This window comes from Poecilia mexicana, unplaced genomic scaffold (genome assembly GCF_051168715.1).
Source record: "Poecilia mexicana isolate PSO_F unplaced genomic scaffold, ASM5116871v1 scaffold_15, whole genome shotgun sequence".
NCBI classification, from domain to species: domain Eukaryota; kingdom Metazoa; phylum Chordata; class Actinopteri; order Cyprinodontiformes; family Poeciliidae; genus Poecilia; species Poecilia mexicana.
Window position 1 is genome coordinate 17103440 of NW_028263384.1, and position 15808 is coordinate 17119247.

The 15808-nt window shown below is 39.3% G+C and overlaps 1 protein-coding gene across 1 annotated transcript in view; it reads right to left on the minus strand.

Annotated features, from left to right (window-relative positions):
• loxl4 (lysyl oxidase-like 4) overlaps positions 1-15808 on the minus strand; it is a 28392-nt gene extending 12584 nt beyond the window's left edge. The window contains exons 1-11 of the mRNA XM_014984730.2: positions 15413-15808; positions 14032-14364; positions 11932-12233; positions 11643-11857; positions 6263-6301; positions 4891-5104; positions 4617-4794; positions 1452-1606; positions 1197-1364; positions 764-926; positions 436-679 (exon numbers count right to left, since the gene is read on the minus strand). Of these exons, the coding sequence (XP_014840216.1) occupies positions 436-679; positions 764-926; positions 1197-1364; positions 1452-1606; positions 4617-4794; positions 4891-5104; positions 6263-6301; positions 11643-11857; positions 11932-12233; positions 14032-14347 (1994 nt within the window). The 5' untranslated portion in view covers positions 14348-14364; positions 15413-15808. The remainder of the gene's footprint in view (positions 1-435; positions 680-763; positions 927-1196; positions 1365-1451; positions 1607-4616; positions 4795-4890; positions 5105-6262; positions 6302-11642; positions 11858-11931; positions 12234-14031; positions 14365-15412) is intronic.

A 15808-nucleotide genomic window follows, 5' to 3' on the forward strand; every position in this document is an offset into this window, starting at 1 on the left:
TCTTCAGAGGTTTTATTCATGCTCTGAAGAAGTAAGACCTTAATGGAAAAAATGCAGCAGGACAGAAGTGGTTGAGTGAAAGTTGTAAGAAGTCCCACTAATAGTTTATCGCAAGCCTTGTAGGGAACACAACAAACATGATAAGGATGAACTCTGGTAGAATTTTAAGCTCTTGATTGCCAGCCTGTTTGTAACTGAAAACCACACACGATGCATTGGTCCTGTGGGATATCTATTAATATTTCTTAAAATCAGATGCTGTGTTTTTAGACATAGTTGATTAAACTAGCCCACATAACGAGTTAATCCCACAGATGGTGTTGAGCATTAGAGAACAGGTGCTGATTTGACATCCTAGAAATACAAGAGCAGCAGAGTTTACACCTTTAAGAGTCCATACCAGTAAGATATCTATCACCTTCATTTGCCTCCTACCTGTGACACTGGTGCCATGTCCAACTTTCTTTCGATGCCTTGGGTCTGAAATCGGATCGACCTAGGTTCATAATACGTGAAGAGAAGCGCAGCAGGCGTCTGTGGCCATATGGCCAGTTCATTCTGGCAGCAGAGGATGACAGACAGTTCTCTTCATGAGCACAAGTCAGCAAATGAAGTGGTCGATCTTCCAGGTAGGTTGTTTCCTGAACCAGCTGGGCATCCAAAACAAGGTCTGGAGCAGCTGAAAGATGTTGAATGTGAGATATGTTCAAGTTGTCACATCAGAAGAGAAGACCTGGAGGTTCTAATCAGAGGTTCAGCTTACTCTCTGAGCATCTGACCCCAGCAGCCTTGGCTCCTCCTCCGCGAGGGCAGTGGATGTGGTTGTTGCGACGACATTGTTGGATAGAGAGCTCTGTTCCCACACAGTGAGTGCCACTAAGAATCACTTCACTTGCATTCACAGTACCGGGCCAGTACCATGTCTCCTGCCAAGGGAAGACAGTGTGGAGGTAAACAATTAGAGGAGCAGCACTACAGTTTATTATTTAGGGAATCTAGCACAGACACAGCGATCATAGGGATCTATCTGTAAAAACTCCAACTCCAAAAAAAATTACATTGTCACATTTAAAGTAAAACTAATTGTTGTAAGAGGGAGCACTGCTTTGTAAGTTTCAGAACAGAATCCTTAAAAACTTTGAGAAAAGCTGTGGACTTCATACAAGGTATAATGGGATGTTGGTTGAGGATGTTACCTGATGAGCACTTGCAGCAAAACCCAAACCGAGCTGTCTGCACACCACCATAGCTTCATTTATCCCCCAGTTTTCGCTGCAGACAGAACCCCAGCGCTTCCGTCCCCCAAAGTCCATCAAAACTTCAACACGTCCTTCCGAAGAGGCTCTTCCACCAGCAAGACGAACCTGGATAACCATGAGGTTAGAAGATCAAAATCGACCTCCCATAATTATAGAGTGCCACAAAGAGTTCTAGCAACCTAATTTTTGTACCGTTTTCTCTATGCCAGTCTTGGGAACGTTACAGCGCACAGAAGCATCCTGAGTGTGTTTGAATGTCCATGGTTGGACTTCTTGGAAGTAGCAATCCAGGATGGAGCGTTCTGACCCCATACACTGCACATTGTTCATATGAATAGGTCCCGTACCTGAAGAGATAGAAAGAGATGTAGAAAATTTGAGTAGAAAATTTGAGGAATGCTGAGAAGAAAAACCATTCAAACAAGTCAAGGGTAGTATTTCTTGTGTTTTGTGCCACCCAATGTGAGCACAGTGCCGTAAGAGCATAAAAGCACATGCAAGCACATCCTTTTCTGTGCTAAAGCTTCTATCTTGCATAACAAAACAGTCCTGTGAGGCAAACATGCCAGCAAAAACATCAACTTTAGGCATCAGTCACAGCTCATTACCGCCATTCTTTTTCTCTCTGAGCACAACAACAACAATCACATTGTGTGTAGTCTGCCACCCTGAGTGAGCAAACAAGGCCAAATGTGTGTCAGCAAAACAAAAAAGCTGACTATATGTGCTAACAACCAGATAATCTCATAACAATATAGAAGACGACAGGAAAAAGTCCTTCAAGAGCAAAATGTTAGTGGTATAATAAGCTACAGGATGTGAAAACACTGAATGAACAGTGGCTCCACTATTTTGTACAATTGTGCAAACAGCAAAACCTGCATGGAAGCAAACAGCTGAAATCACACAAACAATTGGAAACAGAAGCATTACAAGAAAATGGGTGGCAAAGAAAGACAGTTGGGACTAGACTGAAGCTTAAGTTGATCTGCCCCTGTGCTGATTTTAAGAAATTGTAGGCTAGCTTGCACAGTGGTCATCAAACATTGGTTAACACTGTATGTAAAAAAGTACAGATCTTCCCCACTTCCCCATCTATCTGCCACAAACCTGATATAATCTCCCAGTGTTTAACTTATCGAGGCAAAAGCTCATGAAAGAGATTCTCAAAATGAACTGTGACATGGTCTGTTTAAACCTTACCCCAAAATAAATACCCAGAAACAAGCCACTCACGGGTTTGCAATCCAAACAAACACACAGGCTCAAGGGTGTTTTGGTCCCATCTCTATACATGGGACCCTATATCTGTGTGCCTCAAAATTACATAGTCAAAATAAAACTGTTGGTCAAAAAGGAAACAAAAACATTTGTCCCTGTAATTTAATTCAGGGATGATGATGATTATGCTGATGATCCTTAATTGAGTATTTACCAAAAACAGGTTTCGCTCCATTATTTACACAAATTATTATGTATTTTAAGTTAGCAGATGGAAAATGTTAACAACAATCAGGTTCTTGATGAGAAAAGTAAACCACTTAGGTTAGTGGTTAACAAGAAAATGTTTCCATAATGAAATTGAAAGGGTGTGGAATTTTTGTCTAAATATTCTGTCCCCAGTAATCATCAACCCTGGGTCTGACTAATTAGCATCATTTAATTTGTTGAATAAGTATATCCATCTCATACATGTGTAAAACACACAAGGATTGTAACCACGTATTCAAATCATAAGTCTATAAATGATAAGTTAAAAGCTGATATTTTCTACTCCAGTGGAATAACAAGATCACCATGATTCACACAGCTGGGTGCATATATTACAGTATTTAATCAGAAAGGGTTGATACGAATTTTCCATTTTAAAATTCCATGATTCCTGAGACTCAGCTGTTTTTGATTAACATTCTGAACATTTGAGTAGAAAATGTTAACCAAGGTCACTTTTATTTAGCATGTTCCCCAAATCATTTCTTTTCCTGTAAGATGGTGTGGTAAAGGGCCATTCCACAGCTTGTTTTTGGCATATCGACAGATGGAAATGTGGGGAGTTGTCTTTGCTGGACGAGCCTGAGTAGACTGATAGAACGTAAAGCAATTTTTCTGATGTGTACGTGAGGTTTCGTTTAAGCTATTGCTTCTTAAAGAAAAATTAAAGCATACAGTTTATGATACTTCAAGTCAGGGAAGTATCAACAGCACCAACTGTAACTTTTTTATGCCAAGGTTTGAAAAGTTACAGTTTCAAAGCTGGAAAGACTTACCAGGATGCTCTTCCTAATGTTAAATATTGTTGTAAAACTACTTTAGTGAGATGCCAGAAAGGGTGACAGAGGGGATGAAGTTTTCTCCAGCTGTGTGGAGCACAGCAGCTCTGATCTGCTCCCTGTTTTATCCCCACACTGCCAGTCAGCTGGATCAAGGAAGGCAGCTTGACTTAGTTTAATACGTTGCGAGTAAATAAGTCGGTACTGTGAAACTGCAGAAACAGTTTCACCGTTCAGACAACGGGAGCTTCTTGCTGCAAGTCAACAGTGCAAGCAATTGTGCCACCATGCAGCCACAAATATAACGACGGGACTTGAGCCAGATGACAAGATGAAGTTGGAAAAAATGTTGGGTGATTTGGACTTTAGCTGTGCTGGTTCATCAAAAAGAAAGCCAACATAAATGACATCTACAGAAATAACATATAAAATTACATTTGCTTTGATCATCTGAACAGCTAAAGCAGTGGAACACAATCCCACATTTCATCTCCTTTAGCATGTTTTTGGACTACACCCTGGAAGCCTGAGACAGGGGGAAGCCGTTCTCTCTCACATGTCTTAAGGGTGGAGACACCGCTGGAACAGCTGGATACTGACTGTAGCTGTGGGTGACACAGGAGCTGGAGATTTCAAATGAAAAGCAGGCTTGGATCTTGCAAGATTTTGTCTCTGGGTTGAGTTGCCAAATACCAAAATAAACCACCATGGTTTTTTTGTTGCGAGTGTGTATGCGCACGTGCACATGGTGTTTGGGCAGCTGGAACCACTGGCAAAGGACACATATAATCACAGCTGGAGATATGGCAATCAACACATTTGCAGTTCATGAGGTAATACACATTGGCAAAATGCAAACACACATGCCTGAACATTATCTAATCAGTCAGGGCAGACGGGTGCGGTGTCTGCGATAAGCAAAAGATAAGCGAAAGATAAGCAAAAGTCTCCCTGTCTTCTCCGAAATGCCACGACACACAATAAACGCATTCAAACAAGCAAACTGCTGACTTACAATATTGAATTAAATATGGACTTTTCAAAATTTTCCAACTTTTTTTTTGTTTTAAACAGTTTTCTCTCCTACCTTGGCCCATAAAGGCTCCGTGCAAGGCATCCTTGGCAGTACCAAAGCCGAGCTCTCTGCAAACAACACTGGCTGCAGTTCTGTCCCACAAGTGATCAACAATCGTCCCCCATTTTCCATTTCGGAGAACCTCCACACGGCCTTCACCAAGCCTGGGACCTGCCTTGAGACGCACAGGCTGTGCAGGGGAGACCATATATTTCAGAATTTGTTTTCTTCCACAGATGGACACAATAAGATAATGTTAATAGGAACATAATTTTATTATTCTTACCACTACTGGATGAGGAGCCTGGGGCCTTCCTGAGGAGATGCGAGCAAATTGAGGTCCTGGCACACATTTTGCCACTGCAAACTGCCCGTTCTTACAAGGGGTAGGACTTCGAGGAATTGACAGCTGAGAGTGGCACTCCGACAGGGTGTTCTCCGTGCCCAGACAGTGCACCTTCTCTACCCAGAATCCCTTCTTTTTTGCCATGAGGCTTACTCTGGAAAAACACACAAAAAAGACTTTGGTGATATATCTTTTAAAGTTCTGCGCAACATGACACTGAATTATTTAGATTTCTCAACAATATTGTTGTTTGATTATAATTATGATAACAGTTTATTCCCAGTATCATGCATTTATAAATAACTATTTGGCAATTTACAAATTTCTTCTTTTGTACCTTTTTCTTTACTCTTAAGCAAATATTAATATTAGACAAACATAATCTGAGTAAAAGCAAACAGCAGTTTCCAAATGATGATTTCATTTACTAGGAGGAAATGATCCAAACTAACCAGGCCCCATGTGGAAAAGAAATGGCCTCTCTTGTTAAATCATGAATTACTTCTCACGGTGATCCAGACCTGCAGGCCCTAGACTCAATACTGTCTGACAGAATGAAGTAGACCACAACATCTCAAAAAGCAACACATCGTCCCCGAGCTAAAACAATTCAAGAACCAACTAGCAACAAAGTCCTGGACTACATAAATTTGAAAAGTCATTTTTAAATAACTTTCTAACAAGCCATCTCTTAAGGGTTGGAGACTCTGGTAAACCACAGTGAGAGCCGTTCTCTGCAAATGGAGAAAACATGAAATAGTGGTAAACCTTTCCAGAAGAGGCCAAAGTACTGCAGGAGGTCAGAAAAGTGTCCAGAAAAACATCTAAAGAGCTGCAGACCACAGTGCCTCACTCGGGCTCAGTGTTCATGATTCAACAAAAGATTTGGAAGAACTCACATCTGTGTGAGAATTCTGAGATGAAAACCACTGGTGACCAAAGCAGTACAAAATATGACATTTTTATAGTCACAGCACTATGACTGATGTATGGATCATAACAGAATAAACAATCCCAGATTCAATTGAATAAAATGCATTTTCAGTGTATGATGGCTGACCTGACATACTCCGGCAAAGAATGGGGTCTTTCCCTTATTGACTAGTAAATTGAGCAACCTGATCCCAGATTTAAAAATAACTGAATGGATGGAATCTTAGCAACAATCAACAGAATTTGTTAGGGTTGAGAACTAAAAAAGACACTAAAAACTACATTAATATTTTACATTTGAACTAAACTACTAAAGTAGATCTGCATTAGGACTTTGTGTATTTAAGATTAAGCGTTCTTCTAATTGTGCTTTTATTACCTTGTTGATGGATCTTTAACCTTGGAATCCCATATTTTCCTGCAAAGAATCAAAAACAAATATTACATATTTCACATGCCTGTCCTTTTGCACCACAATGTAGAATTAAAATTAGTTGTGCACAAGACTGTGCTATGAGGGTAAAGTTATTTAGATTTTAAAAATCAAGACCCATTCCATCTAAGACCATAACACAGATTTATATTTAACACAAGGCCAAAATTACATACATAACAAGTAAAAAACAATAAAAAAAAACATAAAATTATTCTGAACTGTACTGTAAGCCTCAAAACCCCCATGCAATCCAAAAAATGTTGCATGCAACTTCAGTGACACAGTATGAAACAATGAAAAAAGCATTGTTTCAACCAAGCGCAATATACAAACAAAAGCTGCGGCACTATGCTGGAACCGAACAATGATTTATGGGCCGGCTAAACTGGCTCACTTTTAGTGTGGTGACGAGGAAAGCCCTGCAAAGCAACAAAGAGTACAAGCCGCTCGCCCCATGCCAGTTCATCCACAGACCACGGCAAAGGCCGCATATTCGTTCTGCAACAAAAACATTGGCTAAACTATAAACAGATGCACGCATGAACATGCACGCCAGCACTTTTATATGGGGACATTCAATACTTCAATTTGTTCAAAGATCTTATTTTCTGCAACAGGAGCATAATGAAACCTATATTTCTTTGGAACACATCATATATGAAAACAAATTAATCGACATGAAATTCAGACATTCAGTAAAGAACTCTTGAAAGAAACGTTCATATCCTGACATGCTGTTTTCAGTTACTCTCTCATTTTTTTTTTTTTTTTTAGAAACAAACACATCTATGTGTATCTGAATGAAAGCAAAGGTGGGTCAATATTTGCATTCCTAACATGAAACGCTACATGCTCCTGTAAAAGTCCAAGCACAAACCTTGGAAAATAAACTAAGGATGTTGGAATCAAGAGGCTGATTGTCCATTACACACTGTTATGTTTGACAGTTGCATGAAGTCATGAGTTGCTGAATGCACACTTTCCAGAAACATATAGCCTGTTCCCCAACTCTTCAGTTTTAACTCAAGACTTTAGAACATTCTGCTCTTAACCTAAAAATATCACTTATCAAAAAGTATTTCGAGATTGTTTTAAATTTAGCATACTTTCATTTCACTGTCATCTGAGTTTTGTACACGTCAAATATAAATTTGCAGGTGCATCTTTTTCTGGTTCATTTGAAGTAGGAAATCAGTTTCAAAGACCTGACTGTAGGAAAAAAAAAGATTGAACATTTTCAAGTGAAATTAAACTCCTGAAACAGTCTAATTTAAATCAATTTGAAAAAATATTAGGCATGTATCCCTTTTCGGAGGCAGCAAAATGCCAGATAAACTTGCAACAAACTGTAACTGGCTAACTGTTTGGAGCTCTGGGCCTATTCTTTACTGGATCTTAAATTACTCTTGTAAAATATTTTAAATGTGTCTGCCATGTGGCTTTGCAGCAGTTGTTAATAGGAAGCTTGCAGTGTGCATGTACACTGAGGCAAACACGTCTGTGACTTGTTTGTGACCTCACCACAGACAAATCAACAAACCATTTTTCCTCTTCACAAAGCAAACTGTAAATTTCTACCTTCTGGTATTTCATTTGACTGAATTGCACGTGTTAAATTTCATTCATTTCATGCAAATGTTCATCTGGTTGTAACAAGGGGTAGGAACTGTGAGAGGACTTTTCCATTGAAGTTGTACACAATTGTAACGAACAGACAGCTACAGCTGTCTGAGCTTTGTTTAGGCAAATTGTCTCTTCAGCACTTGTGAAATGATTCAATTGAAGTTAATGACAGGGGCTGATACAATCTTGCTAAAAGACAAGCATTTCACCACAGTTCAAGTTACATCAGTCTCACACTGCTTTACAATTTAATTATATCGTACAACATTTCTTGTTTATGTTTGCTGCCGGTTTTGTCTTAAGGAATACATCACTCATCAAATTAAGTGGTAATGGTGTGTCTGGAATTGAACATCACTGAAAAGTCAATTCATGTCAATAATTGGGTTGAAAACTTACATTTACTTCACAGCAAATCTGAGATTTCAAACATTATTTCTGTTGTTTTGATGATTTAACATTACAGCGAAGGAAAACTCAAAATTAAAATTGTCAGGTAATTTCAAAATTGCATTTTGAAATAAATAAAATATAAATTATTTCTAAAACATTTGCTAAAAAAAATATTTCAATTCACTGTACGCCACAGTATATTTAACCAATACATTCTGGGAGCTTTTTGTGAATGTATTCCTGCATCAGTGCAGCATAGTATGGAGACCATCATATTGGCTGTGCTGACGTGGTAAGGAAGCTCAGGCTATTCTATAATAGCATCATTCAGCTTGACTACATTGACAGTACACCACAGCAGAGCTTAGATTAGTGTGAGCAGGTGCCAAGTTTTAAAGGAAAAAGAAATCAGCATCTGAAAGATGAAATTTATCTCCCTTAGTTTGAGCAAATTGATGATAAATTAAATATTCTAGCAGTAAAGAGTTTTAAACTCATCTGAGTATTGAAGCAATTGATCGAAGCGAGATGATTCAGACTACTCTTCTTCATTTGTGCTTGGAAAGCAATCTTGCACAGTCTGCTGCAAGCCAGAAATGTAGCCACTGGAATGCATACGATAATTAAAAGACGGGAAAGTAAATTAGAGAGGTCATTGAGGTGGATCACACAGTCACCAGACAGGAAAACCATATTTGGACACAAAAATGTCACCAAATAGCCTGAAAATGATACCCTTATCATAAGAAAATTTAAGCTGAAAGGTAATTAAACAAATGCTGGTTAAGTCCCCAAATCACTATGGTGACAGAGCAAGACAGACAGCCGCTGACGCAGCGGAGAGTGCAGCAGGCCTCAGTTGTAATTGGCTGTATTTCACACGAGCAAGCGAAAAGCTCACTTGTCAGACTCTTGCTCTCGTTCCTTCTCTCTGCTGCCTCTTGCGCTTGTTACTCGCTTCCACTTTCGTTGCCAGCGCTGTTTTACTCTCTCACACCCGGCTATAATTGGGGGTGTTTTTCACCCTCAGCAAAAACCCAGAAGAGCTTTGGTCCTGACCAACTTGCAATTACAGCCTCTTTAGAGTTTCATCCAAAAGACACACAGAGCTGAGAAACATGGCAGGGTCCAGAATTTCTAAGAATGGACGGAAAGACTGGGTTAGGAGGAGAATTAGCGGGGAATGTCATGGCTAAATAAAATCCCAAGCCTCTTTTGGAAGCTGTAGAAATGTTTATGCAAATTCTTGTTCTGATTAACCGCTACATCCGAATTTATCATTTCCAGCCATCCTTGCTTTTTTTAAATATAATCTTGAGTATACAACAAACAGCTGAAACACATGGGGCCTTTGTACTTTGAGAACCGGTCTGAAAGTTGAAAATACATATCAAGAAGGAGCAAATAAGCATCTGTGGAGACTAACCCAACCGGGTACAGATTTGGAAGCAAACACATAATCATGATTCAGACCAGTGTAGAGCCTTAGATCTCAGCAAAACACTCGGTCATTCTGAAGCCAGGCTGACCAAGAAGTAGCAAGTCATGACCACTTCCGTGCCAGAACACTGAAATTTACACACCCAAAACACTTCCATGGAATACGTTTGGCTATAGTCTTCAAGCTACAGCAACCCTGTTCTTACCTGTCACCTCCCTTCCCTTGGCAAGTTACCAAATGTCTCCTTAAATGCTGCAGAGATGCAAATCTATTCATCCAATTTGTCTCTTAAAAATGACTTGTGTTCCACCTTCAGCTCTCTGTATCTCTGCTGCTGTCGAGTCTGTACAGCAGGAGGAAACTGAATAGACAGACAGTAAAGTTCACACCTGCATTGCAGGCATACTCAAATAATAAATGATCCTGTTCAGAGTGCAAACAGAGCCAGGCTGTCCTGGTACACTCCACCTTTTTCGGAAAGCCTTTGATGTTACATGACTTCCTTCTTTAACACAAGGAGGTTGTTATAGTGTCCTGGTGTTTCCAATAATTTAACAATGTAAATTTAAACTAGACTGGGCAATTTTATACAAGGACAATCCAGAAATACCTTCAGTGAGCGGGTTTACCCCAGTTGGAGTAGTTCGTAAAGTAAACAAAAATCTTTAAAGATATTTAAAATGAATAACATTCTCCTTCCAGTTAGACCTCTAAGGCAAATCAAACCCAGTACCTGATTAGGAGGCTACCTGTACTTATAACTGATTTTTTTGGACAAATTATTTTTGTTACTGTCCTCTAAATTACCCCCAGTGGTGTGAAACGTTTCAACTTGTGCCAGAAGTGCTGAATAAATAAAGTCTCAAGAAAACTTTACTGTTAAAGTTTTTTTGAGACATTTTTAATAATTTAATTGATCTTATCTTTCTAATCTATTGCTAATGATAAAAAAAATCAAGGCGTTACTGGCTTAACTAATCATATATAGCACAGCTGTGCGCTATAAATGTCATGTTTAATAAATATGGTGGGCTTTGTTTTGTGTGTGTGTGTGTGTGATTCTTTTTTATACATAAAACCAACAAATTCAGTTTCTAAAATGATGTATTTACAAAGATATTGCTTTTATTTTTGTATAATTTATATTAAGTTTACATTTAAAAAATAATACAAAACTCTAATGAAGTCATGAAGCTCAGGTCAACACTTTAACAGCACTGACTGAAAGCATTTGTACCTCCACCACAAGTATTTATATACCTTTGCTAATAAATGTTGACTCTGAAAGTATGGTGGGGTCAGATGTAATAGCAAATACATGCTGTGCTGTTGACAATACCTTGTCAATAAGACAAGTCCTTTACATGCTAACCCTTATTTCACTTTCTAATAGTTATCTTGGTCACGCATGATATTGATGGCACAGTTACACCACAGTCAGCAGTGACATTACACCTCAGCAAGGGAATCTAAAAGTTAAAGTGCTGTTTTTTTTTTTGTTTCGTCTGTAAGCTGCAGGAGGAAGATAGCATCAGAAGGAGAGAAGGCAAAGCGGTGAGAGAAAGGCAATGAGGTGTGCAGGGGTGATTTGCCAAGAAAGAGGGGCAGAGAAAGGGCAATGGAGATCGGACGGGGATCCCTTTATCATCATCCTAAGGCTATATAAGGGAGGTGAAGAGGCTGGGTGAGAAAGATAAGCCTAAAGCGAGTCATTTACTTAAAGCAGCTCTGAATGAGGGCCTGCTGCTATGTTTTTATTCTGCAGGTTGGGTTTGAATTCATAAAAAAATAGCTAAGTTACACGGCAGGTTGCTCTTCTAAGCACAGTTTTCCCGAACACAGCTGCTGAGAGACCGTCACACTCACTTGTATGTTTTGACATTGTGCTGAGTTGCCTCTGGAAAGCCAAGCATCCCGCACACCACCCGGCTGCTGTTGAGACTCCAACCTAGGTCACAGACTTGCCTCCATCTCCCAGCATGCTTCACTTCCACTACACCCTCTGAGATAAGGTTCTTCTTCTTAGTAGCTGACAGGATGGGACGCAGACGGACCTCTTCGATCCGTACTCTGCTGTGACCCTGACAAAAGAGGCATATCCTGCTATAAACAGAGATCTTTCTTAGACAAAAGATGGATGTACCAGATGCTGTACCTGGTAATGGTGGTGCCTTTGGAACCTTGGGATCTCATACGGATGTCCATTTCCATAATACCCATATCCTGGATGCCTCTGTGTTGCAACAATACCCCCCCACTGAGAAGCAGTGTTGCCAGAAGGCCTGACAGGTGTAGTGTAACCTCTGCTGGCAGACTGATCCAGTCTGCGCTCAGGGGTGCACACAACCCCTAAGTCTTCAGAGTGCTTGCAGTCATTTACCCCCCAACCATTGTGTTTGCAGTCCTTCAAGGACTTCTCTGAGCCGTCGCACCGTATGTTATCCATCCAAATAGGACCTTATGAAAGAAGAAATTCACAATGTAATTCATTAGGACTTTGAGTGATTGCTCCATGCATGGGTTTGCAATGCATCCTTACACAACAACTTCAATCAGTTCCTTAACATCTAACACTTGACGTTTATGGGCTGGCTGATTTAGGGTTCCACCTTAGCAGAGTGTTCAGTAGTGGATGCACAGTATTTTACAAGGCAGCAGAGGGGGTGTAGATTCAGCTCGTTGAATCCACTCAATCTTCTCTTTAATTTGGATTTAAAAGAACCACTAAAGGATGCCTATAAACCACAGCAAGTGTTCCAAACACTGGCAAGCAAATAGAGATATTTTTTTCTTAAGCAAATGACTCTTTTCTACCCATGATTTTTATGTGCTGGTCCGTCAGTCAACCCTAGCAAGCGTTACACTTCAATTACTGAAAAAGTTTTCCTTTGTTTCCTTAGTTGCTTCACAATGTTACTTATTTAGTTATTTTAAAAGCCTGATTAAACTGGTCCAATGTGGACTTCCGCCACTGTTCACTATCTCCTACAAGAAAAAGCATTTATGCTTTTGGAGTTAATATAATTGTGGCATGTTATTTTGTCAATCTGTTCTTCCTAGTGAAAATAAACAATTCAGGTTTCCAGAATCCCATTCTTTCTGTCTGCACTTCAGATATCTCAGTGAACATCATGCAGGTAGGTGCGTATGCCACTCTTCTTAGAAACAAATTGTGTCAACTTTCCTGCGTGTCAATTGTTTAATTCCGAATATCCTCAAGTAGATATTTCCAATGTTAAAAAAACATTGTATTTGAAATAGAATTCTGTCAAAAAAAAATCACCTGTTATCTCTACATGTACTCACAGTCAAACTATTTCAAACACATGCACTACAGATTTACACATCAAAATTATGGACATCCGTTAAAACCTTTGAGGGAAGCTTTTGTTGCATAGAAATTGGTGATTAAGAGTTTGTTAGGAATTTTGACTTAAATTAAATTTAAATTTGACTTAAACAGTATCAGTAGATAAATCAGTAAGTTCCAAATATTGGATTTGCAATTGTGCAACTGGTTGCTTCATCCCCTCCAAAATCATCTCTTATTCTTGTTCATTCCATAAAGTAAACTCACTCAAATTGAAATTATTTTTCTAATTAGGTATTTCTTGTGAGTAACATCTTGTCAAGAATTGGGTTCTATAAAGATATATTTGACTAATCTAATAATGGGCATATTTTTGGTTTTCCTATCCAAAGCAAAAACTATGGTCTATAATGAAGGCATTAAAAGGAGTCACACACAGCACTTTTCAAACATTTTAATCAATAACCCACTGCTAAGTCATTCCATATTTTTATTTAACTAATTTTTTCAATTAAAGCTTCAAAAAATGATTACTAGTGTTTAACTATTCCAAAACTGTACAATTTTCTACTGTAAGATATTTAGAATCTTCATAACTTCAATTAAGTGATCAATATTTTTATTCAAGTCAGTGACCAAGAATGAAACCAAATTACAAACATTATGATAAAGAGATGATAAAAACTTTATGATCATGTCATAAATTTATTTTTTTTAAAAACATGCACTCTTCTTGAAGCCATTTAAAAGGTAATGTAATGCTCTTTCTGAATGACCATTTCTTTCTTCATAAAACTCTTTAAAATGTAACTATCTCATATTAGCATTGTAGTGCCATAGTGGTTAATTAGGCAAACAGAAGGTGGGGCCCCACAGCAAATTCTCCTTGGGTCCGCCCTGGTAACGTTTGAAAGTAATGTGAAATTTGTCTTTAAGTGCTCTCACCTGTCCCTTCTCCATACTTGGCACTGTGGGCCCACGTTACCGCTCCTCGAAACCCCAGTTCTCGGCACACCACGTTAGCCAGGTTAATGTCCACCTCATCATCACAGATGGTACCCCAGGTGTTGTTGTGCAGCACCTCCACGCGCCCTTCGTTCGCCTCGCGCACAAAGTTGCCGGCGAGACGCACCTTGGCGGCCGGTGCGCGAGGAGTTCTGCGCTGAGACGTCGTGGTCCTCCGAGGTTCAGTGCGTGCGGTGAAGCTAAGGGACAGCAGCAGAAGGAGCTGGACGATTAAGCTGAGGGAGCGGGTCATCATGGGTGGAGGGGAGAAACCTGGAGGTAAAAGGTTGACACACAGCTTGGCTTAGCAAGTTCTAGCTAATTTTCTTACATAAATTAAACTGTGCACATTTTCAGTTAGGTTTAGGTACCAGCTTTTATAATAGCTGCAAGGTTAATTGCGTGCCTTTCAAATGGCATATAATCGTGTATGAGACCCTTTAAAGGGCAAAGGAAGAGAACAGAGCAGTCAGTCAATCACTGTAACTGTGACAATGTTTTTCCCCTCAAGAATTGTGTTCTCAGACATAATTCTTATCTAATGATAACCAGCGAGATAAGACTTGCTTTGCCTTGTTTTCTTTTTCCACGTTAGTGATTTTATTCACTACTGCTAAGCCTTTGGTCCAACAGTGATGTTGTGAAAGCCTTAAATATCAAATAAGCACGTTCCCCCTCATGTCAAACACAGGCATATAATTTAAGGTACAGCTGCTCACTTTCGTAAGGTAATTAAGGTAAGTAAACATCCCCCAAGGCAAACTAACCAGACAGAAATACGCCAGGCAGGTTTTAACCTGGTGCTGAACAAGTGTTTCAGCACAAACACCAGTGGGGTAGAGTGAGTGAGGAAGAGAGAGAGAGAGTTACTTTTAAACAAGAGAGGCCACAGGAAAACACACTGACCAAAAATGCCCTAAAATATGTGAGTGGGTGTGATTTTTAGGGTAAAATTACAAAAGAAGAAACCACCAACAAGCAGAACATTGGGCAAATCCATCCAAAAGAAACAATATGCATAACCCAGTTTAAAGATTAGATGCTGTTACAGAGTGCTATAAAATGAAAAAGCGTTTTTTTTTTTTTTTTTTTTTTTTTGTTCAACTGTTGCCGCAGTCAGATTTAAAGGAAAAAAAAAATCTGTTAGCAGCTTTTTAAATGAGTTAGCATCTTTTGTCCACAATTCATCCCTTAACGCACCTGTTGCATCCACACACTGAAGAGCCCGTATTTAGATGCATATAACTATAATCAAAATTTTAAAAAAGGATAAAACGGAACTATTATTAGATCAATATGGTTAGTATGAATGCTCACTCACCTGGTAGGCAGCAAAAAGTTGCAGTGGTGAAAGTCACTAGCAGGGGGAAAGTGACTGTGTGAATGAGTGTGGCTAGTAAATGCTCCCCTCAGTCAATCCTCCCCTCTTCCCTCCTTCTCCATATATCCCTCCCTGCTTCTTTCACCACCTCCCTCCTCTGTCTCTGGATTTCTTTCTGTCATGTAGACTTTTATGGTTAACACACTAAAACGTGAGGCAGGTTACTGCCATAAAACTGTCTGCATGATGCTCAGATCTAACAGCCAGCAAAATAACAGCCATAGGTGTCATCAATTTATTTATTTTTTTTTTCATTGTTATGCCTTTAAATGTTCATCTTAAATTGCTGGAAGTTTTTACTTATATATACAAACACATAGCATGGTTACACTGAAT